Raw genomic sequence first — 27,372 nt, 5'->3', positions numbered from 1 at the left:
GTGAAGGCAAGCAGGGAACGGCCCATCACCCTGTGGGGTTTGTGTGCTGCCCTACTGCCAGCCCCACACTCTCAGCGTGTGCGTGGTGGCCTCTGGCTGTGCACAGGGGCAATGTTGACATTAAGTAAAAATATGCTTTATGTGATGTATACTTGTTAATTAATCCTGTTGTTTCTTTCTGAGCTTTTGGTGGCAAAATTTTGTTGGTCACAAGGCTTACTGTTTGCTTACATGAGACTGAGGCATGTTTAAACACTTCTCATCTGGAGATATTTTTAAAACTTCTATAAAATACTTTACTAATCCTCACTGGAATTTTTTGAAAATGTGTTTGGTGAAACATTTGGTTTACACATGTCAATAATCACATTGTTCAATACTGAGTTTTTAAATCATCTTAATTTCCAATACATCTGTGTTTATAGCAGCCCACTTTTATGCTGAGTTTTGTAGTTGTTATAATCAGGACATTCTTATACACATGAGTAAATTTATGAAAATTAGTAGTCCTATTTTATTCAGTGAGGCATATTCTTGTATACAGATATTGCCCCAAATTGAAAACTCTTCAAATTATTTACAAAAACTATATGAATGTAGGACTTTCCTCAAATGTAATATCTTAAAAATCGTAAGCTTTAATTGGCATAGAAAGTTTGTCTTCCAATATTCAAGAATATCTTTTACATTTTCTAAATTATGTTCTCCCATTCTTAACTCCACATGATAAATGTTCTGTCTTTTGAGAATGTGTTATTCTAAATAATTCTTTAATTAAAATTCCATGTTTAGATGCTTCATACACATTTGATATGAAATGTATGTGGTTCTTTAACAACTGTTTAATTAGATGTTGCTTTATTTATAGAAGTAATTGTTAGTATTCTGTAATAACAGTACTTTTTTTAGCAGGTCAGATTGTTTCCCCGCAGGCTGCACCAGCCTGTGTTGAAAACAAAAACGATGTGAGCAGAGAAAATAGCACTGTTGACTTTAGCAAGGTAAGTGTTCAGTGGTGGTGAAGAGAGCTTCCTGACTACCAAATAGATCTTTTAAATTAAATGAAATGAATACATGTGAATCAGGAAAAGCTGTGAAGTGCAAATTTTACTTCAGCATTAAAGTTTCATGTGCACTGCAATGCAGTTTTTATATAACAAAGAAGAATTTTTCATTTTCTTGATAAATTATTGGTAACAGGAAATCACAGTTTAGGAATACAGATAAATTTATTGCATGACAATACCATAGGTATGTATTTGTAGGGGGAATTTTTAGAAATTAACAGAAAATTATCTAAGTAGGAAAGTAATTGAGAATTCTTATAATTCAGATTTACCTCTCAGATTTTTACTTTTTGTAGAAGTAATGCATGAATGCAAACTACGCTTTTTATAACCTGAACTCGTGGATTCCAGATGTCTCAAACAGAATGTGTTTCTGTAAACCTATAACTTAATTCTTCTGGCAAGCCAAGATATTTCAGTACACTTCACAAAAGATGTTAACTGTTCAGTAGTGGAGATTGCAATGACAGTTCAATGTTAGATAGCAAAGAAAAGCAAACAGCTTCTCAGCTTTAATGTAAAGGAGAATCCTAATTTGTTTAAGAAGTCTGTATGTACCTAAAACAAACTGTCACATTAGACACAGATGACAGACCTGACAGGGATGGATGACTTCTGCTGACACATTAATACAACAAAGGTTGAGTAAGTGAAGAAAGGTGATTTAAACCAAAATTCTGAAGAACAGCACTTTGAGTCTGTTGAATCTTAATGTTAGTGCAACTGAGCTAAAAGTAGAGTTATGTGATTGCTCCATCTGGTGCCAGACTTACTTCCTAGCAGCAGTAGCTATTTGCGCCATTTGAATTCTTGACTGAACATGCCAGACTAGGAACGGTATATGGCTGAAATAAAGATGGGATACAGATTTTTTTTGTCAAAGACAGTGAGAAGAAGGGAGACTGACTGGGGATGTATTATGGACCACATTTCTACAGAGGTAGCAAGGAGATCTATAAACAGAGACAAGTTAAAAATTTAATACTAATACTTGAAAAAAATTTAAAATTAAGATTATAATGCTTTAAAAAGTCAAGTATGATTTTGGTTTCCTTATATTTATATTACAAGTGTTAACTAAAACTAACTGCTTTGGCAAGTGTTCTGATATCAAGATGTAAAATTTTGTAAAGGATATCAAATATAAATAAAGCCGTCTATTCAAAATTAAGATGTGCAGAGGTGAAGCTCATAACAACTCAAAGGGAACGACATGACTTTCAGTAGTGCTTTTCTTGCACGTTTCCCCAATTGCTTTGAGTGTTGTAGGATCAAAATCCCAGTCCATTATCTAGTTGCATGTTGTTTGTATTAAACGAGGATTGGAGGCTGCATCATTTGATTCTTCACTATTTTTGTAGTGCTGCAGCTTTGCTGATCACATAAACTCTTCCTATTTAAACTGGCCTGAGAAGAGATCAACTTGTCATCTTTTGGCTAGTCTCAGCAGTGTTAGATACCAACAAGGATGTTGGGAATATGAAAGGAACCAGGAATGAAATAACATTAAAGGACTGTAATCTAAATGCCTTTTTTGACTGCCTTTAAATAGATCCATTTATCCTTTTGAAGATGCATAAGTAAAGTACAATTTCCCCTTGAAATGTGCTATTGCAATAACTCCCAGTGGTTATAATTGGAATTATATGCACAGATTGAGAGGAAAGTGGAGCAGTACACTAATTTTCTCTTGAGTATTATGATTTCTTGCTCTAATTTTGTTCCACATATTAATTTCATTTATCTTCTACAAAAAAGCACCTTTGACTACCTCACGTATTCTCTCCTTGCTAATCTGTCTCCCTTGGGCTATTTCTAATAGTCCAAATTTTGGAGTTGATTCAAAAAGCTGACTTAATCTGAACACAGTACTGAGACTGTGTTGATTGGATTGGTATCTATTTATGAATAATGTGAAACATGGCACTAAAAGCTGTCTTGAATGTTACTTCAGTAGCACAGAGAGGGAGACATCGTTTCTGATGTTGGTACTTGTAAATATGTCACTCCTCTTCCTCTGGGGACAACACGAGGACTTTGTATTCCAGGGGTGATATGGAGGTGATCTGTCACAGCACCACTTCATCCTATGTCTGAGCAGGATGGGGATGGCACTTTAACTACTGCATCTGACTGCTCTCTGCTTCTTATACTAGAGGCTGATGGGATCCCTCATTGTCCTGAAATATGAAATGCATAGAGACTGCGCCTGTGTCCCTTCTCAGGGAAACATTCCTGTGCTCCTCACGGAAGCAGTATTTCTGAATCAAACCCCAGTCCCATACTGACAGTTTGATCTTTCAAATACCATGTGAAATAATTGAGTTGTTTTTGAATGCTGGTTAACCTTGGTTATAAATAAATTTCATTAATATGTGTCATGGCTTTCCTAAGAAGTGATGCTGGGTATTTTCTGTTTGTCTTCATGTCAATTTATGTTTGGTTCCAGGGGAGCTCCTCCCCAACTCCTTTCAGTCCTTGAGTTGCCCTGGAGGGGAATGACTTCCACATTAGTTATTCAGTTTTATGTTTAATCAGAGCTTACTGGGACTATTTAGTGCCAGGTCATGAATGTGGCTTAGGTTAAGGTGCAGGTTAAGATGCCGATGAGGTCTCTCCAGCGAAAGACCTCTTGGGATAAGAGATGTATAACGGATAGGTTAGATGAAGCATTTGAAAGATGTAGCTTCTGCCATTGCCCCAAATTCACTTCAGGGCCACCACCGCTTTGGTTATGTATTGGAGGCAACACCTGGGATTTGAGTGTATTTGCCCAGTTTAATGCTTCTCTGCCAGCTGCTTCCCTTTTAGCTGGGACTTTGTTCACTACCTAAAAGATATTGGACTCTCAAGCTGATAAATAGGACAGGAAACCTATCTGGAAGTGCTCTGTGGTAGACAGGAGGCTCAATGTTTCTTTCAGATTTGAATCTTGATGCTGTGATCTGTATGTTAGTGGGACCTTAAGGTGACAACTGCAGCATGTTGTACATGAGATGTTATTAAATGTTAAATCCATTCAGAAGGTAAAATTGGTATAGAATGCATGTTGCTGTGTGCCTGAAAGACTACTTCCTTTCTGTCAACTATAAATGACCTATGACACCAAAATTAGGTGCAAAGTGAATCTGTTTGGGTTCTGTATTTAACCCTGAAGAGTTATTTTGTAATTTGAGTGAGGAATAGCATTTGCCTCACTGATACTTTACGTTGAACAAGTACTTGGTCTCCAGCCTTCCAGGTTGATTTGATGCTTGTTTAACTTTGTGAGGTGTTTGATCATCGTTCTAGATTAGCTTAGGGTGGCATTAGACATCTTTCCTCCTGTACTTGGCACTGGTGAGGTGAGGCCGCATCTCAAGTACTGCGTTCAGTTTTGGGCCCCTCACTACAAGAAAGACATTGAGGTGCTGGAGCGAGTCCAGAGAAGGTCAACAAAGCTGGTGAAGGGTCTGGAACACAAGTCTGATGGGCAATGGCTGAGGGAACTGGGGTTGTTTAGCCTGGAGAAGAGGAGGCTGAGGGGAGACCTTATCGCTCTCTACAGCTACCTGAAAGGAGGTTGTAGCGAGGTGGGGGTTGGCCTCTTCTCCCAAATAACAAGTGATAGGACAAGAAGAAATGGCCTTCAATTGCACCCCAGGAAGGGTTAGATTGGATATTAGGAAGAATTTCTTCTCTGAAAGTGTTGTCAAACATTGGAACAGACTGCCCAGGGAAGTGGTAGAGTCACCATCCCTGGAGGCATTTAAAAGCCGTGTAGATGTGGTGCTTAGGGACATGGTTTAGTGGTGGACTTGGCTGTCCTAGGTTTACAGTTGGACTCAATGGTCTTAAAAGGTCCTTTCCAACCTAAATGATTCTATGATTCTTTGTGATCTCAGCGAAATAAGATTTCATTACACAGGCAACTGTGTTATATCTGAATTCTGATTTAGTGCCAGAGCATTTGCAAGAAAACAATTTTCTAAATATTACCCAAAACTATGCAAACTAGTACTGACAGATGGCTGTAAGATAGACATTAAAATGGTCCACTTTAACAGTTTATATTGGATTTGCTTGCTGTTGTTGTGTTTAGATTAATAAAAGGAAAGCAAATGACAAAATTCATGCATTTTGAAATGTAGACAATACTGGTGCATAATGAAATCAAACATACATTATATACTCTATTACTCCCTGTCGATCATTGTTACAGAGTAAACTCTATACTGATACTGAGGAAATAAATACAAATGAACACATTCGTTGGCAATGCCTTGAACTTATATAGCAGTGTCATGATGAAGCTGTTTCTCTGTCTTTTTCTACCATTCCCTGCAAAAGTCAACATCACTGCCTTAAAACTCCAGAGTTTTTGTTCTCCTTTGTTCTTTCAGTTTACTCTTGAGACAATCATGGTCATAGCTTATTTTCTGTTTTTTTTTTCAGCAGAAGGGTGACTGTTTTCCATTAAAGCTGAAAACAAAAATACATCTCATTTAGAGTAGTATAGTAGAAGGAAAATTACGTGTAGTGGAACCTGTTCTTCTTCTCATTGAGATTATAGTACAGCAACTATGAAGTAGAAATTAATGATTTCCAGAACTGTTAATTATGGAAAAATAAAGTGTCTTAATTTCTTCTACTGTTACGACTCATTGATTCTATTATAAATTATTAATGCTGTTATCATTATTGATAAAAAGTATTACTAGGAAATGAATACTATATTCTTAACAAGATTTTGAATGTGATTTGTTGTTTTTATAAATTAATTCAGCAGTACTTTAACGAGGTTTCCGAGAAAAACTAGTCAAATAATGAAAGACCAGTTGTTTGGTTTTGAGAAACGTTTTTATTTAAAAATGTATTAAACAGACAATAATAGTACAAACTGTATAATTGAAACAACTAAGATTAAAGTGCCGTGACCAGAAAGTCTCTGATGACAAATCAGGGGGAAAAATATCCCTATGAATAGCTTTTAGGTTGTAATTTAATATGCTTTTCCCAGGTTGACCTACACTTCATGAAAAAGATACCACCTGGAGCTGAAGCATCAAACATCTTAGTTGGTGAACTAGAGTTTCTGGACCGTGCAGTTGTTGCTTTTGTTAGGTTATCTCCGGCAGTGCTGCTTACGGGACTAGCTGAAGTTCCGATTCCAACAAGGTACAGTTGGATTTATTTCTCTTCATGTTTTTCTGAGTACCTTGTGGAGACAGGGTGATGTGACCTTTAACTTTGTCATTTATTGAGTTATGAATTTGTTTTTTTCTTTAACAAAGACATCTCTTAGAGGCATCTTTCCACTCATCCTTTAAATGATGTATGGCTATATTCAGAAACATACCATTTGTGTGTGCAGGTAATCATTCTTTGCAGAAGGGGAAATTATAGCTTGTTAGGTTACAACACACAGTTTATCCTATACAACTGATAATACTGCAGATGAAATACTAAGGTGAAATATTCAGCTTCTTAGAATATTACATATGGAACTGAAACTACTTGTGTGATACTGCATAATTATGTCCATAAGAAAAAAATGAAGAAGGATAAAGGGTAAAAGCGGAAAAACAAACTATGTGATTTGATTGACCAGGGATAGTGAATGGATGAAGAACATGCTATAAATATTATTCTCCTCTAAAAGTTGCTTTGGAGATACTTGCATGACACTGAATGTGACTTTTAACGATAAATTTTTATTAGATGAGTATTTTCTAAGTTGAAACTTTTTCTGATGAAATACTTTGGTTCTGAGAAAAAATTATGAGGAATTTAAAAAAAAGGTCTAAAATAGACTTTGTAGTTGAATAGAAAGCATTTAAATAGATCTGCAGATGTATTGTTTCCTGCTGGGGTTGATTCAGATCAAAACTCCAAAGTGATTCTCCCATATCTGAGTTCACTGACTTAACTATTATTACAGTCTCTCACTTTCTTTTTTGTATTTCTGTGTATGTTTGTACACATATTCTGTCTCTCTTTTCCCTTCCCTGTTTTAGTTTTAAAAGTAGAATTCTGTGTATTCTCTACACTCAGGAAGAAGTGTTACACTATGAAATGCAATGCTGAGACTCAGATCCATGCTCCTAGTCAGATAAACAGTATAAAATTTTCCTTAAGTTGTAGTAACTTTGTAGTTGGTTTGTATATGATTTTTTTTTTTGTCTTTTCTAATTTTTGCATGTGTATAAGGACATTGAGGGACTGAGCTGGCTTTGAAAAAGACTTCTGAAGCCTTTCCTCATAACCTCCCCTAACTTCCCACAAAAAAAACCCCAAAACAACACACCAAAAGGAAAATGACAGCTTTATTGATTTTTGGCCAATAGAAAATTAAATAATTAAAACCTAGGATAATTAAAACTTTCTGCAAAAATGTTTATTTTAAAAAAGATTTAATAATGTTAGTAAAAAAAGTATCTTTTGCATTTTATCAAAACTGAGAACTGCAGTTATTTCATTTGAACCTATTGTCTGCATTTTATAAAACCTTACTAGCCCCAAGCCTAGAGTAGAGGCTGTCTTGAGCCCTAATGGGAATAAGAATGATTTGTAAATTATTTTTATTTGGGGGTAATTTACCTTCTCCACTATTTCAATAATACTACTAGCATAAAATAGTTGATTGTGTTGAATTAACAGAATTAAATAAATTAATGTTAATATATTCTGTACATAGATTGTAATTGCATATATTTGTTATGTAAGATAAGGTTTGTTATGTAAGGAGGTTTTGATAGTCTCAATCAAGTCTGACTGTGAAGCTTATGCTATATTTTTGGAAGTTATTTTCACATTTTTTTCTAACTAGAGCTTAATGTTTAAATGCATGTGTGAGGATCTTGAAGGAGATGATATATATAAATATTTGTCTTAGAGGTTCTTCTAGTCCAATTTTTAAATAAGTATTTCTGTAGCATGTATAGTTACTTTCAACCATCTATCCTTTATCTTTTATTTGCAGATTTTTGTTTATTCTTCTTGGACCATTGGGTAAAGGGCAACAATACCATGAGATTGGAAGATCAATTGCAACGCTAATGACAGATGAGGTATTTTTATTCACGGCTTAGGTTTAGTCATTTTGTACTGATTGAAGAGGTGTAATAGGGAATCTCCAACACGGAGTCACCCAGATGAAATGTGGCTAATCATTCTAATGATGCACAAATAGCATTCTAGTTTATTTCATAATTATGCTGCCATAAGGAGATAACAAAATGAGAAACAATATTCATATGCAAGGATATCTTCACTGAGAAGATTCCATTTTACCCTGTTCCTTTCCAGTGGAATTAATTGTGTTTTAAACTGTAAAATCTCTGGAACATATAACACCCATAAAGATGTTTTTCCATAGCAGCTGGAGCTGCTATGAAAACTATGTACCAGAAACTCTAGTCAGTTGAAGCTGAGATTGTTCATTTGGTGGGAACTGCAGGAAGTCTGTTCTGTTTCAGAGAAAAGGGGCCATCGTGAAAAATGTTTTGAGAATATTCCTTTCGTCATCTTTTTCCTCCCACATACACTTCTCCATTTTTAACAGGTGTTCCATGATGTTGCTTACAAAGCAAAAGACCGCAATGACTTGGTGTCTGGAATTGATGAGTTTCTTGATCAGGTTACTGTTCTCCCTCCTGGAGAGTGGGACCCGACAATTCGAATAGAACCACCTAAAAATGTTCCCTCTCAGGTTTGTACACTGTAAAATTCAGATACTTCTAAGTGTCGTGATGAATTTTTGCTAGGTAGAATGAAGTCTTATTAATTTAGCACTTAGCAGAGTCACTATATAGACATTTTGCATACTGTGTTTTTTTGGTTAATTTGCTTTAAGAGAACCCTCGGCTTGCAAGCATACAGTATAGTGATGGCACTTCGTGTAATTCAATACTAGTTCTCTCCTGAATAAAGTTATATACTTGTACCTAAGGATCTTAAATTCAGGGGTAATTGGTCATAAGCATCTTTGATTATTCTGAACAGCCAAGCTTTGCTTTTGTTCTAAGTTTATTGCAAGAATTGATCAAAACAGCTTGGCTTGCTACTCTTTAAAATGTAATAAAATACAAGCTTTTCTGTGATCAGTTCTTTAAGTTTCTTAGACCACAATTCCTTCTACTATTTCCTTTTGTAGAACTCCTCTACAGCTTATGAAAAGGTTATGTTGATGTGTATCTTACAGTGAAATTTACATGCTTAGTCTTTCATCTATCAAAGCCTGTTTCATCTGCTGAAATCATGTTTTGGTTGCATGAGAAGTATCTTTTCCTTCTGGTAGGAGAAGCGTAAGATCCCAGGAGTGCCAAATGGAACTGCAGCCCATGGGGACACAGAACAACCTGGAGGACACTCTGGACCAGAACTGCAACGCACTGGAAAGTTAGTGAAAACATGAGCAAAATCTCAAGTGTTCTAAGTGATGCACTTGCAAAGGAATCATTATAGTCTGGTTCTCTTTCAAATGACTGGCTTGGCAGATGATTTTTTTCAGGCATTTTTACTGATTTGTGTGCCACATAGTTGAAAAGGACAATACATGCTAATTTGCAGAGAAGGGAAGAGGGCAAGAAGATTTGAGTTTTCACATTGTATTTATTGCAAGCTCATTTCTCTATTATTTATAAAGGTCAGACCTCTGTTAAACTTGATTAATGTTTCTTATTTTTGTACAGCATGAAGGAAAATTGAGAATAGTCTTGTGCCATATATTGTGAATGCTTACAGCTGTTTTCTAATTGAAGTTTCTGGGTTGTGCAACTCTAGCATTTCTCTTTTACCTCAGTAAGGCATAATATATCCTGGTACATAAGGCTATGATTACCACAGCGCCTGCAATATACACACATTGGAAGGAAAGATTTGCCCCAAGGAATACTTATGTTCTCTTGTCTAATATGGTGTGGTGTAATTGCATCAGCTGTCAGTGATTGCCTTAGTGTAGTGCAGTTGTGTGATAGACTTTTCTTTTACCTTGCTGCCTCTTGATATTTAAATATCTTTCCTACCTGCATAAGTCTAAAGATTCAGCTGCAGTGTTGGTGTACACACTGATGGCCAGTCTGGCTGTAAGCCGTTCTCTCACCAGTGAACCTGGCAATTGATGGCTCGAAGGATCGTTCTGATATTTAGGACATGCTGCCACTTCATTTTCCTCTTTACCCCAGCAACATCTGATACATTGGGTGCCTGTGAGAAAAAGAGCATTGTGGAGATATTTACTTTAACTGTATGGTGCATTGCAAGGGAGCGTCTGTTCCTAAGTATTTGATTATATTTAGCATAGTGTAAGTGACAAAAGATGACAGTTCTTGTCCTTGGAGAATTGTGGCCTACATTCAATTCTATCATCAAGTGTAGTTAAGAACAGATTCTCAGATAACGAATGTGAAGCTCTATATGTAGATGTTTGGGCAAATGGGCACTGTGGTAACTCTCTGATTAAACAGATGTGAAGACTTATTTCACATAATAAATAATAGGGTTTTATGTGTGGGAACTAACAACTGTTTTGGTTTTGGATGATTAGATGAAGATTTTATAAAAGCAACATGCAAATTAGTTTGTTTTAAAAACGCAATTTCCTGATTAAAGTTATCAAGACAGATCAATAGCTTCTCTGCAGTATATTTAAAGCAATACTGTGGAAGAAAGTTTGGTACGCATTTTTTATTAATTTGATCTCTTCTATTTTTTTTTTAGATTTTTTGGAGGATTGATTTTAGATATAAAAAGAAAAGCTCCCTTCTTCTGGAGTGACTTCAGGGATGCTCTCAGTCTGCAGTGTCTGGCATCATTTTTGTTTCTCTACTGTGCTTGCATGTCTCCTGTCATCACATTTGGTGGTCTGCTGGGAGAAGCAACTGAAGGTCGTATAGTATGTGTTAAATCTGAACTTTTAAAACAAACTTACGTTCCTAGGTTTGTAGTTAGTATTTTCTTACTGTTGCATGAATCACCTTTAAATATCAGTGTTTCAATGTTTAGAAGGCTGCAGGCTAAGACACTGCAAAAAGAACCTGTTTGAAAATTTATGGACATTTCTCTCTGTATCATATTCAGAGTGCAATAGAATCGCTGTTTGGAGCATCCATGACTGGAATTGCCTACTCTCTCTTCGGTGGACAGCCCCTCACTATACTTGGCAGCACAGGACCAGTTTTAGTGTTTGAGAAGATCTTATTCAAATTTTGCAAGTAAGTGAAGATCATGACATGCATCATCTCTCAGGTGTTATTAGGTAAAAGTAGAGATGCTGATCCCAGAGTTCCAACATCTGCAGAATAAGATCAACAGTTTGTTTTGGAGTGCACTGCTTAGGCTTTCAGAGTCTGAAAATTATGCAGTGACTGAGACAAGTGAATTGGTGGTAATAGAGAAAGATTGATCGGGTTTTTTAGTTGTTGTTTTTTGTTTGATTTAAAAAAACCTCAAAACTGTTTTGAAGGGAATGTAAACTTCAGGACGTTTGGGACTTTTTTATTGTGTAATTTTCTACTCTGAAACAATACATTTAAATCTGTGGTTTATCTCATCCCTAACTCATGCAAAAGGTGTTACTTCTCACCCAGGAAGTGCATGCGGTGGCAGTGGTGTGTTCTTTCAGTAGTCACTGATATAGACCCTGCGCTTCCTCCACCCAGAGGAGGAGTGAAGGGTCATGCCAGAACAGCAAATCCCCACATTTATGTCAATGTGCTATACATGACATACCTCTGCCACAGTGTGGGTAAAAATTATATCTGCATCTTGGCAACCATCATGCTTCTCTGTGATCCTCTCTGCTTTTCTGCCCCATTGCTGTGACAGGGACTTCTGCACCAAGATCTCCTGAACCTCCTGAACAACATAGAGTAGGAGACCCTGCTTAGCACCCCAAAAGCTCTTTTTTCACCTTCAGGTAGACCTTTCAGTTCTCTGTGATGATGTCACCAAACATGTTTGGAACGTTATTATGCAATAAGCATACAGGATTTTGATGAATGTTGTTATTTATTATTATTAAGCTGTTGCAGCTTAAGAAGAAATTGGCTGGTGTTGGCTGTTCAAAAGGCAGGATATGGGATAAAAAGTGGGTGGACTTTATACACTTCGTGTGTGTGACTACTGTTAAAGCTGCTTGCTCACTTTAGTAGAGATAGAGCTCTTTGTGTCCCATTAATTGGGAGGAGCTTAGGTCAAGAGCTGACTTGACAATATCTTCAGTTCACAATAGGTAAATAATTTCTGATCCAGACTGTCCCCCAAATCACACATCCCTAGGCAAAGGAAGTTTTGGAGCTGCCTCTTCTCCATTTACTGTGACTGGACAAAAGAGAAACTGTTTAATTTTCTTCTTTTCTTTAGAGAGTATGGGTTGTCATACCTTTCTCTGAGAGCTAGCATTGGACTGTGGACTGCAATCCTGTGCATCATCCTTGTTGCAACTGATGCAAGCTCCCTAGTCTGCTACATTACCCGGTTTACTGAAGAAGCTTTTGCTTCTCTTATCTGCATAATTTTCATTTATGAGGCCTTAGAGAAGCTGTTTCATCTCAGTGAGACATATCCAATCAACATGCATAATGATTTGGATCTGCTGACAAAGTACTCGTAAGTAAGATTTCTTCTGTTAACACTGTTTTTTTTTTGTCATAGGTTATGTTTTCTCTTATACTTATGTATACTTATGTAATCTTATACTGATGATTTTAATATTTTCTTGGGTGTTCAGGCAACATTTTTATATCATATTTATCTGTTGTTTTTTTTTTTCCCCCTGAATTGAAATATTGACCTATTTAAAAAGGATATAATTTGATCTACCTCCTCTCTGGCATTTAAGGTTCAAGCTCCAAGAACTGAAGTGGATTTGGAATTGTTAGGTGCTTCTCAGCGGTGATTGATTTTGTCATAATCAATTTGTTCTTAATAACAAGATTTTTAATATTACTCCATTTAAGCAGCTTTACTTTATTGTGGACTTTTGACAGGTAGTATTCTACTTGGGGAATAAAAAAGTCAATGGTTTTAATCAATGTAGTTTCATTTAGAAGTAAAAACTCATAGACTTGTTTCTGTGATGTGAGAACAAAAATATTCTTCTAGTAAAGGACAGGATCCTAGTCTGTCCTGGGGCCAATTAAGCTTGGTCACCTCAGCAAGTAAAATGTCATTAAAAGCATTTTCAGAGATCTCCCTCCAGAAATGTCTTTATTATTTCACTGAACCCATTTGAACTCTCTGCATGAGCAGGGTGGGGCCCAAAAGGAACAATGCTTGAACAGTGCCACATCTTCTGTTCACTGGAAAAACAGGAGTGTCTCAACCAAATTTCTCATTTGCATTTTAAGCTGGGAAAAACAAAACACAGCAACAAAGAAAATGTTTGAGCTTTGTATGCGTTATTACTAGAAAAATAGTTAGCAAATCCTGAATCAAAATGCACGTTATATACCTTAATACACAGAACAAGTTATATTGTAGAAACTATAGTTCTACTGTGACACACTCTCTCATCATGCTGAAAAAAATACTATATTTCTTTTTAATAGTTTAATCAGTAGACAAAGGAATATTAATTTGAAGAGAAAGCAATAAACATCAAGAATAGACCATGCATGCAGTTGAGGTTATATCCTGGTCTTGTTTAACTTCACTTAACTTCCTATCAAGTTGATATTTTACTCTAAAGGGCCTCATATAGCACAGTGTTTGTGGATTTTTTTTTCCCTTTACCACTTCGAAGTAGTTGTCTCAAAGGGTTTTTAATATAATGTTCTCGTATGGTTTTGAAAAACAGATGTTGAAATACTATACAAAGAAAAGAATTTACTCAGAAACCATTTAGCAGGCAGAGCGGAGATGTTAAAATATGTAATGAAAAGCAGAAACACAAATAGAAATACAGATTCCTGGGTAGCTAGCTTTATTCATGGTTAGCTGAATCCCTTGATACTGCTTGAGATTTCAGAGAAGTAAGATCAACAGTCTTGCTTGTATAGGGGTATGGTGATAGGTATCCTCCATAATTTATGAAAGTGTTTTATCATGATAGTTCTTATGTTTACAAATAAATGTGTGGTGTGGGTTTTGTCTTGTTTTGTTTTGTTTTTTTTTTTAAATTCCATTCATTAATCAGAATCCCAAATTGATTTTTGAAAAGTGTTGTTTACTTGCTGCCTGCCCTTGGTAACTGTCTTTATTGAATATAGAATGTGTGGAGCACACAGAATAGTAAAAGAGAAGCAATGGTCATCTTCCAGTTACAGCTATTGATCTGTCCTGTCCTACAGTGTTGGAATACCAGCACAACAGTTTTAGATTTTTGAAACACAGTTCCTGAAGGACAAGTGTCTTCCAGATGTTTGGAAGAAAGATTTGACTGCTGCCTGGTGGTTTCAAACACATGTATAGCTATCAAAATTATTTGATAAAATAGTTTTGTAGTTATTTATGAGGTCATCATTTCAAACCTATATTCCCAGTTATTATTTCACTGTGTAGATAGTACAAATAAATTGACTCTTAAACTCTTGCATTACATTTCACTTTTGGCATTTATGTTGAATCGTCTACTTGCAGCAATATCCTGTTTATTGTTGGTATCGTCCATGGCAACTGACCCCACTAGTACCAAAATTACTATCTGTAGACATGGTTACAGGCAGCATAGCTGTTATGGGATGAGGCTTATGTTTTTTTTAACCTTAAAACTGATTGTTGGAAATGCTAGTATGCATATTTGAGTCGTTAAGCATTGGAATGGGCTCCCCAGGGGGGTGGTGGAGTCACCATCCCTGGAGGTGTTCAAAAAACATTTAGATGTGGCGCGTCGAGACATGGTTTAGTGGGTTTAACTGGCATGGTGGCGTCAGGTATACGGCTGGACCTGATGATCTTTGAGGTCTCTTCCAACCATAATGATTCTATGATTCTGTATTGATTATCTTGCAAGAGCACATCTGCTGATTCTAAGAATATGTGTACTGCAAAGCGGTAACTCCAGCCTCCTCTGTTCTCTCCCCGCACTTCTCCTTCATCTGCATTTTTCTTAGTTCTCCAGAACCAGCCTCATCAGGTTGGGAGACCAGAAAGATGTGCTCTGTTGGAGCAACTCTACATCAGCTGCCAAAATGACCAGTGCTTTCACAGGAGGCTTGGTGCAGCCTGAACTCCATGGGTTTGCTGTGCAGATATGCACATAGTACTCTGTCCAGAGACAGTGGCCATTTGCCCAGGACATGAAGGTATCACAATTACCATCCCCACGGGATCATCCGAGGACAAGGCATTTCAAATAACCCTCAGTCTCTGCTCAAATGTCTCTACATGTCTTGGTTTCAGAAAAATCAGAACCAGGAAGATGAATAAGCATGAAAGCTTACTTGAAATAAAAATCTCATTTTTGAGTACTTGGAGTTCGGGGACTATTGCTTTCACAAGGAATTAGAAGCTTTTTCTGCAGCATCTAACTCTAGTCCTTCTACTTGTAGTTTAAATGGGTAACAAACTTGGGCTGAAATTGGTCCTGTCCTTAAAGAACCAGCATACTCTGTTACAGAAGCTAATTGGTATCTGCTGTTTTGCTAATTAAAACAGCTGTTTGCATTTTCCTCTTTGGGGACTTTAAAGACAAGTTTTTAATTGTTAGTAAAGCCTTGGCAGTTCTTTAATTAGCAATGGATGAACTTCAAAAGGTTGAGCAACTCATTTCTCTTTGAATGCTCAGCCAAAGCTTATGTAAAACTTTATCTAGAATCTGCAATTCTATGCTAGAAAACTCAGGTTGTACTGTAAAATTTCTGTGTTTTCTGTATTCTGCCTGTTGCCTGCTGAAAAAGTAGATAATAGGTCAGGACACTGTATATATTTGAAGCTTTTAGTGTATGCTGTGGCCCAGACCTCCTCTCTTCTCCCATGGGCATTCTGAGGATGCTCTGATGTTTGCAGGTAGTCCATCTACATCCCAGTAACTGTTGCCTTTGCCTTGGTGAAGACATGGGTTTGACCCAGGAAAAGTCACTGGTATGCTGTTAGTACTGTCCTTTGGAGTACTGGAAAGACAAAGAAAATGGTGATTTAAAATGGTTGGTATTTCAACCAGGTTGGAACCATATTTCAAATGAGAAAGAAGACCCATTCTTTATTTTGGGCGGGTTTGGATTCTGTCATAAACAGTCTCTGTTGCAGGAGTTTGATGTAAAAGACTACTGCATGCATCTCCTCTTGTATTTAAGAGTATAGGAGTCATTACTAGTATCTGTCATAACAAACCTTAGAAGACTATAGTAAGAACAGTTAGAACAGCTGGGATGTTATTTATTTATTTATTTAAATCAAGCAGACCCAAATATTTGAAAATCAGCTGAAAGTCCTCCTGAAAGATTTCTTAAAAATTCATATTTCCTATTTTAGGTAGAAGATACAAGTTTGAGTTTGTTACAGAATTCTGTCTCAAAAAGTCAAAAATGTGTTTTGTTACATGATCCAATTAATGTACAACTAGTCCTAATACACTTTTTACTCATTTTCTTTATTATACTTGTTTCTTACTCTGTATTGAAATATTGGCCGTAATCATCATGTGATCTACTTGCAGGCAAATCCATTCAGCATTCATATGTAACTTTTTCTTAAAATACCATCCTTACAGTATGGACAATAAAGAATAAGGCATTTAAAAGCTAAATCAAAACAAGGACAAAGACAACCTGATTTCCAGTGTGCTACTGTGCTGCAATTTTTTTCTTTTTAAACTGCATTGTTTTGAAGGAATTTAAATACAGTAGCTGCATTGTTTATTAAATAAAATACACATAATTTTTGATCTGGGCTTTTCTTTCTTTCTTTTTTTTTTTTTTACTGTGACCTTTTTGTATTTGTCATGCCATTAGCATTTGTAGGTTGGCATAGCAACTCTTATTTCTGCACTCTCTCCTCCTCCTGCTTTTTTCTACCCCTGTAGCAAATATATCTCCAGTTAGTGAATCCTGTCTGGAACACTGATGCACATCAGTTTTAATGCGTATATTAAATATTAGAGTATCATTTTTTCTAGGAAAGGAGAACCCTACAACTGAGTGGATTAAAACCAGAGGTTCTCAAAAGGAAACAAAATAAACATTGTGGATGAAACGAATGTGATTTAGAAAGCAATCCAGTATTCTTTAAAACACAAGCATTTTAAGATAGTTATCTTAGAATACAGAAGATCATTTATTTCTCAGTGTGAGGTTGCTTGGATCTTAGGACTTTATATACCTTTTGTTTTTTTTATTAATTCTTTATTCAGAGTGATGAATTCATGTTGTTTTTAATAATTCTTTACCAGAAGTCACTCAATTATTAACAGATTACATTGAATAATTTTAAAGTGATTTCTTGGCATAGTAATATGCATATTGCAATCTGTCTTGGTATTGACATGCACTTAAGCATTAGGAGTAGAAAATCCCACTCTGATGTAATTGAGGAGCCAAGATCATGTCAATCTCAGTATCTTCTGCAGGCTATAGAAACCGTTGCTTCTAGAAGACATTGTGAAGGTTACTTTTGTGCATACCACTGTTTACAGAAGCAAGTTTTAAATCTTTCAGTATCTGTATAACTTAATCTAAAGACATTATCATTGGATGCAAATTATGTTGTTTTATATCTTGTATTCCTTAAGCTGCAGGTGGAATGAGAAGAGTCAGTGATGATAAGCACAGAATTTCTCATTAGGATCCCAGGCATGTAATTGAATTCCAATTCCTGTAATGATTTCTTTGAACTTAGATATGAATATAGATTTTCTTTTCCCCATCTTTATAGTTTTTTTTTCTACAATTAAGTAACTGTGCCATATCTTGTGCGTCTTTACCTAAGAATGTCCCTCTTCCCAGAACTACGTAACTGCGATTGAGTTTAACTGCTGATTCCCTTTTGCTTCATGACAAACCCTGGAATCCAGAAATGATTTTTCTTTATTCTATTTATTCTAGGACTTCCCAATGTCTGCCCAACCCAACTGACTCATTTTTCTTTTTCTCCGTCTTTTGAGCCCAGGGAGTGCCCACCTTTCTTCATTCTTTCTTACTACTTATCCCCTCCACTTTAGAAACAGATCTCCTTGTTAAGCAATTCTCCACAGGATTCAGTTTGTAGTTGATAGCTGGTCTACACAATGCCTTCAGAATCTAGAAAGACCTACATAAAATCCTTGCATGGTTTTGTTACAGTACATTTATTTGTATCGGTACGCTACACCTGAAAAATCAAAAGCTGACCATATACCATTATAGTATTATTACAGTATATTATTTCTGAACTAGCATTATACTGAATCTCTTCTCCTCAGGTGTATGTTTTTTAAAATTTGAAAGTGAGGTGAAGTGACATTCTGGAATTATTTCTCAGTGAAAGCTTTCAGATGAATTGTTAATATCCCATGTAATTGCACTACTTTTCTGCACATTATCTTCTGTGTGTGGCAGTTGCATACCATAGTACCGCTAAAAATGCATGGAGTGCATACTGCACCAGGCAGCTAATAAAGACCAACCTTTATGAGTGATGGTCAAGGTTAAAAAAACTATAGTGTGATTATAAATCTATTTTCTAGACTTTCCCCTTGACAGAACTGTGTTCTTCTCCTGATATGCTATCCAAAGAAACTTGGTTCTTTGAGATTTCTTCACTATAACATCATAGAATCATAGAATCCTTATGGTTGGAAGAGACCTCAACGATTGTCAAGTCCAACTGTATACCTGATGCCACCATGCCCACTAAACTATGTCTTGAAGCACCACATCTAAACGTTTTTTGAACACCTCCAGGGACGATGATGCCACCACCTCCCTGGGGAGCCCGTTCCACTGCTTAACAACTCTAACAGTGAAGAAGTTCTTTCTAATGTCGAACCTGAACCTCCCCTGGCACAACTTGAGACCATTTCCTCTTGTCCTATCGGTAGTTACTGGGGAGAAGAGACCAACCCCCGCATTGCTACAGCCTCCTTTCAGGCAGTTGTAGAGGGTGATCAGGTCTTCCCTCAGCCTCCTCTTTTCCAGACTAAACTAAATCGGTTTCTTCCCCCTCAGATTTATCTCTCTCTATGTGTGTGTGAAATTGTTGTGTTGCCAAGTGCATTGTCTACGAACTTTTATAGGCTTTTCTGTTTTCCCCCTCAACTTAACCAACTAAGCTATATAGACTTCCAACTTTAGAGAGTATACATGGATGTCTATGGATGTTTGTGATTGTCAGAGATGGGCCACTTAACTTAATGACTCAATGATCTAATTCAAGATGGCAGATCTCATGAATAAATGAAGAAAAAAATCTTGTCTTGCCATGACAGCTGTGCTTTGAAAGGGTTTCATGATACTGAAAATAGAACTTTACTGACAAGTCCATTTCCCATCAGTATTATTTTGTTTCCAGTTTCTCCTCCTCTGAGACTTTGATTTTGTCATTATGAATGTTCACGTGAGAAGGAATATGGTAAATATAATGCCAGGGATATACGGGTGTTGTAGGTATGCGACAGCAGAGGAGTCGTCATCTACGATATTGTTGTTGTCCCCTTCCCATAGCAGTTGTTAGACAAACAGAAGGACTCTGCGAGTAGCCATAATTCACATGAAAATGGTGTATTTGGAGACAACGTAAACATGCATAGTATTCTGCTATTGATTTAATTTCCTTCAACCTTGTAAGTGCAACATAAAGTATACTTGTGCATATGTTCTAATACCTTACTTTTAAAACAAAATTAGTGATGTTACCTTCCATTTCATACCATCTTCTTATTCTGTCTCTGTTACATGATAGTGCACGGCATGCTCATAGAGCGTACTCTGTGTCTTAAGGGAAAAACTTCCTGCTCATATTACCAAATATGTGCTCTGATATTCAGTGAGACATATTGTTTAAACATTTTTGTAACTTATTTGTCATACTTGCCTGTTAGTTTTTTAATAATATAAATATTCATATTAAGCAAATCTCATTTTCTATCTTAAGTGAGCCAGAAGGAGATTTTGCCCTTCTAGGAAGGGGAAATGGTATGTGGTTAATCACGAAGCTGCAGTTGCATCTTTTATAGATCAGATCCTTAGGTAGTATAAATACATATACCTTGCAATATGTACATGCTGGAAAAATAGGAGCTCCAAAACAGTGCCTTATGAATTGGATAAAAACATCAATAGTAAGTGCCTCCTAGTCTTGAAAGCAACGTACTGAAAAATGGCAACTGCTTAGGGATGAATGGCCATGAGGCTTTCAAAGGAGCTGCACCATTTAAGTGTATTTTATTTATTCACAAAAACACAAGTACAAGGCTCTTGTTTGAAGCTCTTATACTGGCTCTAATGGCAGCAGAATGGACTAGCACCATGCTGCGTGTTTAAAGTCTGTGTGGGGAGGAGAGCACGCATGACAGGTTAAGGAGAAGAAAATATTGAAGAACAAGCCTGAAGAATCAGGAGTAAGAGGTGCAAATTAGAGGGATTCCTGTACCAGGCCGAGGTTAATTTCAGTTGAAGAAATAGGCCTAGGGAATAAGTTTCTTGTTTTGTAGTAAACAGAAAGTTACAATCAGGATGAAAGTGGTTTTAGTACAGAACCTTTCACCTGACTAGTTGTTGAGCAACAACGTTTATCTTTTATTGCTGATCTACAAAGGAGGGGGAAAATATTCCCCAACTTTACATATAACATAACAAATTTCTAATTTGCTAACCTGTATTCCTTTTGCCGTTGTCCAAATAAAGAGGGATCATAAGAACAGTCTTTTTGATGCTATTGAGGATAGTAATAACTATTTCTTTTTGTGGAACAGAGAACACTGCTAGTTGAGATGTCCTGAAGTTGCTGTTGTCAAATCTTACCTCTGTTCTTTGAAAACAGTACAAGTTATAGGAAATGTTGCACACAGTGAAGTAGTTATGGCTGCCTCAAGTTAATGAAATTTATGAAATTGAGACTGATGAAACAAAAGCAAAAAGAGCTTGGAAAAATGTGGGGAGGTTGGGAGGACAAAGAAGGGAAGGGGGGTGCCATCAGTGACATGTTACAGTTGGATTGGTGCTGAAGATTTAGCTGAAGTCTTGATCCTTCTGTAAAAGGGAGAGAGGTACAGGCTTCAGAGGATACCAGTTTGTCAACCAGTCCTAAAATTTATTATTTCTAATCTATCTTTCTTCCTCATCCTGATTTGCCAGAGATTTCTTGAGCAGCTTGGAAGATGTAAAGGCAGTTAAGACTCCTTGCTCTGGTTATTTTTCTAGCTAGCAGGCTCAGGCTGTTATTTTTCTGTTGCTTTCTCCTTTTGTCAGTTCTGATCTTATGACAGTTCTCCAGCAGTTTCCTGAAGGCTCTCTTGTCTGAAATGGTTTATTAGTCTACCTCAGATTTATAAGCCACTTTGTAATAGGCTATATTAGATGTTTAAATACCCTGAAAGAAAGCAAGCTCCACTGATTTCTGCCTGGTTGCAAAATATGAACATTTTAAATACAGAAGGGAGTGACCTGTGACTGGGCATCCAGTGCCATTTTACATCTCTTAGCCTCCAGCTGCTGTGAAAACAAAAGCGTGAGTCACCATAGACCCTCTCACATATGTGCCAACCCATCATGGATCTCACAGATACCATGGGGTGTATAGGCACCCATGCTTAGACATCTGAATTGTCCCCAGGAGATCAGCATGTCTTGCAGTAGCCAAAAGTGTAAAGATGCAAAAAAGAATTGTTTTGTCATCAGTGTAATGCAATGGGTATAGAAATTTTTTTTTTCCACTGTAGTGACACCTATGCTTTTACCACCAGAACCAATGTCAGATTCTTCCCTGCCTGTATTCTAGACATGAAAAAAGAGCAGTTTCTTAGTAGCTATGATGAAAGAGAATAAAATTAATCATTCTGTATCTTTTAGCATAATGAAGATGATTGCTGACTCCTTATCACTAAAAGGCATGGGAGTACGTTGCAAAGTTGGTACTGTATCTGAATCTGAATATGTTGCTTAGAAAATACAGGTGTATGTATAGTCTCTTGCTCATTGCTAATAGCATAAACTCCACATAGATCTATTGTAGTGGGCAAGTGCGCGGCAATTTTAACAACTTTAAAAGGACTTAAGAGCATTTGAACCTCCAAGAGGCAACACATTTTTACTTATTCCAGCCTTCTGAGTTATACTGTATAAAGAAAATAGAAAGATGTGTTAGTGGTTAACAATTCAGTATTTTACTTTTTTTCCCCAGAGCTGGCCTCTCAGAGTAAAAAATGACAATGAAAGAGACTTAAAAGTTTTAAAAGGTTAAAGTAGAAAGCCTTATTTCACTAATGTGAGTTTTTCCTTGCAGGTCAGTTGTGTTGGGAAATAGTCATCGTGGAAGCATTTACATCTGTTATGAAATGTCACATTTTTGTAGATAATCGTTTATGTTCTGGTGCTGAACGGTACCTCCAGTTTTGTTCTCTGGGCTGGACAGGGAGTATCTTACTATCTCACATTTCTATACTGTTAAGGAATTAGTGGGATACTGGAAGACATTTCTGCCATGGTACAGTCTCACATCAAAATATCAGTGTTGCCAAAAGACATATAATATTGAAAACAATATAATGTTATATATATCAAAACACTGAGGTCATTGTTTGAATGATCTCAGTACAAAGCAGGATTTGATCTTTACAGTTAGGGCCTAATTCTGCACCCATTCAGTGACAAAAGCTGGGTGCAGGGTGATTTTGGTCTGCATGGGTGGAATTTGCACAAGCCACTTACTTGCTGATGAACAATCTGCTATCGGTAAATGCCCGTGAAACTTAGTAAAGGCCAGACTGGAATGCTAGGAAGGAGGAAAGTGGTATTGATATAGAAATAAACACAGTGATGATCTCATCTGAAGGTGAATTACTTGACCTGTATTAAACTCTAGCTTCAATTGTCACGTTTCCAACTAAGGAAATAGAAATTTTGGCTTCTCTAACTTTTAAATGTAATTTTGCAGTTTGCAGCAAGTGTAGCTGTACCATGTAGTGTTGGTGACATGCAGAGTCTTCCCTTCTAGTGAGAAAGTGACTGTGACTGAACAGCCCACATCACCTTGGCCTACTGTAATCAAACCCCAATGGGCCATCGCCCAGCGTCTGGCCAGTCTGCGATCAGCGATGGACATCAGGGGGCAGGGAGCTCCTGTGCTCACAGGAAACAGTAGTAACCTGAAATAGCCACCTCTGTGTTGTTGCATGAACATCAAATGCTCCCTTGCGATAACATAGACATATACCGTTTGCTGACTTTATTATGCTACCGTAGCTCACTAGTAGTGATGTGCTTCATTTAACCCATTTTGTAATATTTTAAACTACTCACTGAACACGCATTCATTCTGCACTTGGGGCCTGATCCAAAGCGTATGAAATATGTTTGAAAGATCCAGTCTTCTTCAAGGACTTTTGGCTCAGGCCCTCTATTTCTCTAAATGCTGTTGCTTTTTTTGTTTTTGCTTTTTGTTCATGGGCCGTAAAGATTTTTTTATTTCTTTTATAAATAGCTGCATTTAAAATAAAAGCAAGGAGTTGCACAAAGACAACCTGCGTCTCTCTCTATGTTTATATTAAATGCAGCTGTTGTCACATGTATAGTATTGTAATCGAAATACAGTGGCACTATTGTGTACTCATAATGTAGATGTTAGAATTTCTTGTATAGAAAATATTACAAATCTAGATGAGAATTGTCATTTGTGGAAAGATAAACAGCCACAGAGAAAATAGATGGCATAGGTAAATGAATAAACTGATACTGTTCTAGAACTGGAATGCAAATGTATGCTTAATGGCTCTTCACTCTATAGTCAGATGTCCTGTCCCCAGCTACTCTTGAAAACTTTATCAGAAAGGACAGCACAGAATTTATTTACAGCCATCATAAACACGTTAAAATACTAGCAGGATAGATAGTACTATAGATTTTTAAAGTGAGTTTAATTTAAGTAGAACTGCAAAGCACACTTGACATCTTGGAACCTACAGAGTATCCTGCATATTTTGAAAGCTTTGTCAAAGAAAAAGCCTCCCACAGTTGCTTCAGAGGCTTGAAAGACTTAATTTTGATTTTAAATTGCCTATTCACAGTATTGTCCTCCCACGCTGCCTCGTCACGTTTTGTATGTTAAAATACACAGTTTAAAATTAAAAGCATGCTTTTAAAGCAGCTGTGGGGAAAGGGAAAACAATGGACACAGAAGTTCATGGAGCCTTTGGTGCTGGTGGTCTTGCAGAGCCCTGACAGTTGACCAGGCAGTTTGGCAGTTTTGCACGCAAAGGCATTCTGGTAAAGAGAAAGAAAGAAGATACAGATATTGCATTTGAGAAATGGATCAGCGTGGAAATGTGCATAGCATCTAACCCCCATTCAGGGAAGTGTTAGGTATAAGGGAATGGAACAGGACTGGCATGTTCTCAGTATTACAAACTGTGCTTGGAACTATCAGTAGAATAAGAGGAAAATAGGTGGAAAAACTTCCCGTGGACAGTGGTTTAAACATGTCATGTTACGTACTATATATGCATATGCACCTCACGGCAAATTATACTCTAGTAATAGCACTAGCTACTGAACTACAAACTACTTCAAAGCATGCATTTGCTGAATTAATTTGAACTAAAATTATCTGGCAAAGTAGAGCACAATTTCAATACGTCATAAAGTTGATACGTATTTTATTATTAAGGAAAAAAATATTATTTTGTCTTTTCAGATGCAATTGTGTGGAACCAGAACATCCTAGCAATAAAACCTTACAATACTGGCAGAACTACAATATATCTGCATCTGATGTGCCATGGGGGAACCTAACTGTGTCAGTAAGTGAAATAACGGAACTTAATAAATAAAGGCATAAGCATAAATAATTTTGTCTCTCCTACTGCAGCAAATATATTGAAAAAAATACGATGTTTTTTCTGATTATATTTGTTCAAATAAAGCATAAAATATACTTAACTGAACAAAAATTAAGATAGACTTTGTAGCATTATCTCCTTTTGTAAGCATTTTGCAGCCTTTGATAGTACATACTAAAGCACGTGTGTGCATTTTGTGTCCTGCTTTGGAAACTTGTTGACACACTAGCACAAGAGATCAAGTCTAAACGTGTCAAATGACAATGGATTTGTCCTAAATTCTGTCAGATGACAAAACCAAAGTTCCCATGCGTGGAAAGACTCAGAAGCATTTATTTCCCCTAAAACACTCTTACAGCTGTTCAAGCTATACAGGACAGGAAGGGGAGAAATTTTGTAACATTTTCTGTTCAGTGACAAAATTTGTGTCTTACATAGGCCTTCTGTGTTAAGTACGTCTTAGTTGTGTAATTTTTTTTTTTTGGGGGTGGGTGGTGTGTGGTGGAGAAACACCCTACAAACGGTTTGGGGAGCTTGCATGGATATGTAACTTGTTTTTAAACAGTACACTTTTCTAGCTTTAAAGGATTTATTATTTCAGGTTTGCGTTCTTTAAAGCAACGTTTACAACTTGATTAAAATGTCATATTGAGATCAGGCCACCACTTTTTCTCACAAATGGATCATTTCATTACACAGTCAAAGATAATTGAATGCCAAAGACACCAAACTGAAGGGTTCTCTCAAAAATACAACTGAATTAACCTCATTGCAGGCATAACCAAATGAAATGCTGAAAAGCCAATCCAATGGACCGTCTCCAGCAGATATAGTTTTTTCTTTCAAAGGCAGGAATGTGAAAGAACTGGTGTCCTCCTATCATGCGTTAAGCAAGAGCTGCCTTCAATGGCTGCTCTGTCTTGATAGCAAGGACTGCTCCTCAACTCTGTTGGTGTGGCAACAGCAGAGAGGAAGTTGAGAACTGCTGGCCTGAGGGATTCCAGCAATCCAGAATGAATATTCTCAAAATTGCAGCACACTCTTAAGAGCATCTGTGCAGGGGCAGACTCCTCCTCTCACTTTCTCAGATCTCTGACAGTGTTTTTCAAAGTACATTTGCAGCTGAGGAGATTTAAAATAACAGATTTTGTTTTAACTATAAATGTAAAAGACCGGCTGCATTATATAAAACCCTTTAAAACTTCTGTAGAAGCTTATTACTGAAACTTGAGTTTACATGGGTAGCAGAATAACTGACCGACTTTTCCCATGAGTCCCTATAGTTGTCAAAGAAGTAACGGAAATTTTTCATACTTTCATGTATTTATTTCTTGCAAGCATCATCAGGAAATTTCAACTCTCCTGTTCTAGAGAACTGCAGTAAAAGATTAGACCCAGTTGTCTGTAAATATTTGGTCAGTTTCACCCCACTGTCTTTTTTACTGCTCATTTCTTCTGGTTGTTTCTTGCGTCTGATTTAAAAGTTTCAAGTTTCTGAAGATCTAGATTGGTACTCTTCAAAAACAACAGTAGGACTGACACTTTTTTTGCTATCTAGGATGAAATGAGCGTAAGCAAAATGTTTATTCTGATGGTGACAAAATCCTTTTCAGTAGGTGCGTGATGAAATTCATCTCTGTGCTGTGCCGAAATTCATCCCTGTACTGTGCCAACATCAAGGTCTAGCTCAGGCCAGGACAAGTTTCCTATTTGATGTCCCAGAATCTTGAGAATTTCTTCTGGATTTCCTGAAAATTTTTTTCCCCCAACTGAAACCTTTATTTCATCAATCAGAAGTGTTTCGTATTTATTCCAGGTTTACTGCTATACCACTATAAAAAGTTTTGCACTCCTTCGTCTCATAGTCATCAAATCACAACTGTGGTTTTTTTCAAGCCAGCCTTTGTTCTCATAACATGTCAAGCCACAGTATTGTGACGTGAGTCTGATGAGCCAATGACCCAGTTCATCTGATGCTAAAAGATCCTGATCTCGCAGGATATTGCTGCCTGGAATCTCTGATTCTGGGTGCTATGTTTCTTTTTGCTTAACAAGTGTGAAGGGATTTGGGAAGGAGAAGGAAAGGATTGTGAGTCCAGAGCTTGTAGCTCACATTTTTAGAGTTACTCTTTATTTCTCTGCTTGTTAACTTGGTACAAGTATGATTTTAGATAAGTAAGGATGGTATTGGAGAATTAGTAGACATGTTTTCTACTGTATCTGCATGTTTGATTGTATATTATATTGGATAGAATTCATGTTATCAATTTTGGGTTTTGCTGCATTTTATTAGATTGCTTTTTTTAAGAAAAAGAGAATTTGTGGAATGTGCTGCCCCCATGTGGTATTAAATGTATTGGTCTCCTTTTAGGCTAATACTGTACATTCCAAGTAGCTTTTTCTTGTATTGCTTGGCCT

At 36.8% G+C, this 27,372-nt stretch overlaps 1 protein-coding gene across 1 annotated transcript in view; it reads left to right on the top strand.

Moving 5' to 3' along the window:
* Positions 1-27,372, top strand: part of SLC4A10 (solute carrier family 4, sodium bicarbonate transporter, member 10) — a gene marked incomplete at its 3' end in the record, with an annotated part of 55,747 nt that overhangs the window by 13,756 nt on the left and 14,619 nt on the right. Inside the window, exons 3-11 of the mRNA XM_009701879.1 lie at positions 913-1,001; positions 6,067-6,224; positions 8,029-8,116; positions 8,611-8,757; positions 9,346-9,446; positions 10,767-10,941; positions 11,127-11,260; positions 12,411-12,656; positions 24,810-24,915. Of these exons, the coding sequence (XP_009700181.1) occupies positions 913-1,001; positions 6,067-6,224; positions 8,029-8,116; positions 8,611-8,757; positions 9,346-9,446; positions 10,767-10,941; positions 11,127-11,260; positions 12,411-12,656; positions 24,810-24,915 (1,244 nt within the window). The remainder of the gene's footprint in view (positions 1-912; positions 1,002-6,066; positions 6,225-8,028; positions 8,117-8,610; positions 8,758-9,345; positions 9,447-10,766; positions 10,942-11,126; positions 11,261-12,410; positions 12,657-24,809; positions 24,916-27,372) is intronic.

The sequence above is a fragment of the Cariama cristata genome, unplaced genomic scaffold (assembly GCF_000690535.1).
Source record: "Cariama cristata isolate BGI_N322 unplaced genomic scaffold, ASM69053v1 scaffold45586, whole genome shotgun sequence".
Lineage (NCBI taxonomy): Eukaryota > Metazoa > Chordata > Aves > Cariamiformes > Cariamidae > Cariama > Cariama cristata.
The sequence above is the reverse complement of the archived record's forward strand: the minus strand, read 5'-3'. Positions and strand labels throughout refer to the sequence as shown.